Source organism: Lactuca saligna, chromosome 4 (assembly GCF_052625555.1).
Source record: "Lactuca saligna cultivar CGN05327 chromosome 4, ASM5262555v1, whole genome shotgun sequence".
NCBI classification, from domain to species: domain Eukaryota; kingdom Viridiplantae; phylum Streptophyta; class Magnoliopsida; order Asterales; family Asteraceae; genus Lactuca; species Lactuca saligna.
Window position 1 is genome coordinate 94,090,209 of NC_136420.1, and position 4,261 is coordinate 94,094,469.

Here is a 4,261-nt window from a genome sequence, read left to right on the forward strand (position 1 = left end):
TGATGCGAGTTTTGTTAAGCATGACACCCAAATAACGTATCAAGACATGTTATGTTGTTATATGGTACAAGTTTTTTAAGGCATATGTTTTTTGTTTGTTTTTTCTAATTGGGAATGAAACAGTTGAGTTTTGTAAACTTTTTTCATATTAAGTGTTAGATTTAGCTTTTTTAAAAACGATATAAATTGATTATTATATGATTTTTTTAATATATATAAAATTATACTAATAGCATAACGTGATTTAAAACTTGACCTTTACACCTCGCCTCATACTATATATAATATATAGAATAGAACCTGAGTTTTCTATAAAATCTGGATAATAAGATTTGTTTCATCGATTTTAAGAAGATATAACATTAAAGCAAGGGTTTGGTGCCACTTGTCTTCATGTCAAGTGCACGTCTTGGACAACTCATAAACACTATCAATACACCATATCAAATTATCTTGATAAACTCCTCTGACTATCTCTCTCTCTCTCTCTCTCTCTCTATCTGCTTTGCTGGATTTCAAGCTCTCAATTGTGGGTTTTAATGGCGTTTGTCTGCTAAGTGAACCAGACCGAAACTAAACCTTATAGTTTTCGGATCATCATCATCATCATCATCATCATTATTATCAGAACAACTTACGACTGCTGTGTGATACTCTTTCTCTCACTCTTTATTGTCCAAACAAGGGTTCGTTTGTGAATACCCAATTCCGTTTTTGGTTTGATTTGATCCGTAGATCTAACTGTTTCACTTCCAGATCTTCTTCTCCTTGTAACTTCGAAGGCAGCTACAAGTGTGAGCAAATTTTCTTAATTACTTCAATCGGATTCTTAATTAACTTAGTTTCCAACTCTTGAGAATCTCGAAGAAGTTAGGGTTTTATGGTTTCTGTTGAATGGTCGTAAATACTCCACAAGTTTTTGAATTGGTCAATTAGGTTTGACTATATTTTAATTAGACCACTCTATTTTCTAAATTCTGTGCCCCTTTTTCTCCCTTTTTGTAAATTTCAACTTCTAAAGCTCTTATGATCATGTGTGTTACGTTACATCGATTGTAACATTTGAACTGATCCCTACAGTTTTCTGAATTCAGGATTTTACAGATCGAAATCTAATTTTGGGGGAAATCTTAATGAAATGAGGATACTTCCAAGAGATGTTGTGATGAGATGAGGCATGTTATCTGGGTTCATGAACTTTTTGTGGGCCTGTTTCCGGCCACGCTCGGACCGACATGTTCACAATGGTTCTGATTCCGGCGGTCGTCAAGACGGACTCTTATGGTACAAAGATACAGGACACCATTTTAATGGCGATTTCTCCATGGCTGTAGTTCAAGCCAATAATTTACTAGAAGATCAAAGCCAACTCGAATCCGGGTGTTTAAGCTTACAAGAATCAGGCCCTTATGGTACGTTTGTAGGAGTGTATGATGGACACGGAGGCCCTGAGACATCACGATTCATCAACAGTACCCTCTTTCATCATCTCAAGAGTAAGTCAAAGTCAATAACCCTAAAAAAATTTAAGTTCCTGTGCCCCCATTAAGTGAAAAATCTTTCTTTTGTTAGGGTTTACTTCAGAGAATCAATCGATGTCAGTGGAGGTAATAAAGAAAGCCTTTCAAGCAACAGAAGATGGTTTCAGCTCCATTGTGTCTAAACAATGGCCGATGAAACCACAAATCGCAGCCGTTGGATCATGTTGCCTTGTTGGAGTTGTATGTAGCGGGAGCCTTTACATTGCCAATCTTGGAGATTCTAGAGCTGTTTTAGGAAGACTTGTGAAGGCAACTGGTGAAGTTCTTGCAATTCAGCTTTCAGCTGAACATAACGCATGTATAGAATCTGTGAGACAGGAATTGCACTCTACGCATCCAGATGACTCGCAGATTGTCGTTTTGAAACATAACGTGTGGAGAGTCAAAGGCCTCATTCAGGTAAATATCAACGTGCTTTTAGCTTTAATTTCCGAATATACAACTTATGATTTTTACTTTTTTTAATACAGATATCAAGATCTATTGGTGATGTGTATCTAAAAAAAGCGGAATTCAATAGGGCGCCTTTATATGCGAAATTCAGGCTTCGTGAACCTTTTAAAAGACCGATTTTGAGCTCTGATCCATCGGTTTCAGTGCACCAATTGCAGCCACATGATCAGTTTATCATTTTTGCTTCCGATGGACTTTGGGAGCACCTTAGCAACCAAGAAGCCGTTGATATTGTTCAAAATAATCCACACAGTGTAAATTCCCTAACTTATTACCCAAACGCTAAAATATATTTTATTTTTCACCGATTAAAAAAACACCAAATATAGACTTTGGAGGTTCCAACTTCCAACTCCTAGATAGATAGAGAATTTTTATAATTTTCTATCACTCACTTATTTAAATTTAAATGTAATATAAAGAAATGAAAGTACACAAGTACATTGTTATTTCTTGAATACTGAATTATCACAATAAACATGGCATATTTGTTGATGCAGGGGAGTGCTAAAAGATTAATAAAAGTGGCATTACAACGAGCCGCAAAAAAGCGGGAAATGAGATACTCCGATTTAAAAAAAATCGACCGTGGGGTCCGCCGACATTTCCATGATGACATCACCGTTGTGGTCCTCTTTCTTGACTCCAACCTCATGACCCGTCGAACCGCTAACGTATCCGTGAAAGGAGCCGGGGTTAGCCTGCCCTCAAACACACTCGCACCCGAAACCGGCCCCACCTAGTTCTCTCTCTTTAAATCATCAAAAAGCTATACATATATATACATATAGAAAACTGTATCTATATCCCTCTCTTAGTTTTTAAATTTCTTGTACTATTTTCTCAAGTGTGAATACCCACCCTATTAAATGGTCACAAACATGGTATAACCCAGTGGTGCACCGTGGTTCTTTGGCTCGGGTCGAACCAGGCAACCACGGTGCATTGTGGTTAACCGAACCAAGCCGACACATAGTTGAAGTTAAAATTTGTTAAATGTAACAGTGTGATCTCTTTAAGTGAGAGTGCTAATGCTAAAACTTTACAGATATAAGCGTATAGTTTATTATATTCCCTTATTGGGTGGTGGTGATTTTAGATTATAAGTTTGTTTTTACTTTTTACATGATTTAAGTGGTAACTTTGAAGTTAAAAAGTAGTGTAGGGGGTTTGGGTCGTTGAGTCGAGTTTGTGTATAGGACTAGACAAGTTTTTATGTTGTATATTATTATCGGTAGAAAAATAAAAATATGTGTTTATACGTATTATGTATGGAGACGTTACTATTATAGATAAAAAAAGGTATGAGTTGTTTAGTAAAATGTCATTCTCATTTTCTATCATAAAACAAAACGACAATCAAGTTTGTTAAATTCATCATCTGATTAAGGGAGGAACATTTTCCAATAATAAAGTGACACCTTTTGCTACCATGGATGTGTGGTTGCCACGTAATATAGTTATGTGGTTTAAATAATAAATTTTAACCGAGTTATTATTAAATATTTTTAGGGATTTTCTTTATACGCACATCAAACTAATCTCTAACCTATTAAAAAATATAGCCTATTTTGATTATAGATCCCTTTAAAGCGTATAAAAATATAGCTAATTCTAACCGTATAGTCATTATCACCGTTTTAAGTTGAATATGTTATATAAAAGTTATTATCATTATGATTTTTAAGGTTTGAAACCGTATAAAAGTTTAATCACAATTATTTGAAATTAAATTGTTTATATCTTTTTATTTTTGTATAAGTACGGTTTTTATTTGGTATCTAAAACCAATTGCATAACCTTTTTATTTTTTTGCATAATTACCATTTTAAAAAATTTCAATTTAAGATAAAATTAATAACAGTTCAATTTTTTTTAATAGTAATATAAAAATAATATTAATATAATTAATATAGTAATATAAGCTTTTTGAATGAACCATGCAAAAGTATATAATATACACGAATTTTTAAGTATAAAATATAAATAAAAAAAGGAACTAAAAAAAGGAATATGCAGTTAAAAAAACGAGTTAGTAATAAAACACTTAAAAATTAAGTTAAGTAATATTAATAAAGATAGTAATAAAAAGTAATTATTATATAATAAATTAAGAATGATTAGGTTATAATAAAAGTTAGTCAAATGATAATAATTACCATATGAACACAAAAAATAAACCTATTAAAATAAGTTAATTTTGTAGATTGATGTGTCCTACTTTAGACACACCAGTCTATTATATTTTGGTCTATTTTTTCATTTAT

At 33.0% G+C, this 4,261-nt stretch overlaps 1 protein-coding gene across 1 annotated transcript; it reads left to right on the forward strand.

The window, feature by feature from the left end:
- The first annotated feature begins 333 nt into the window (after positions 1–333).
- LOC145042401 (Protein phosphatase 2C family protein) lies at positions 334–3,255 on the forward strand. Its single transcript, XM_078990804.1, has 5 exons — positions 334–794; positions 1,095–1,496; positions 1,573–1,940; positions 2,012–2,248; positions 2,495–3,255. Exons 2-5 carry the CDS (start codon positions 1,178–1,180, stop codon positions 2,735–2,737), a joined length of 1,167 nt encoding a protein of 388 aa, XP_078846930.1. The 5' UTR covers positions 334–794; positions 1,095–1,177; the 3' UTR covers positions 2,738–3,255.
- The last annotated feature ends 1,006 nt before the right edge of the window (positions 3,256–4,261 follow it).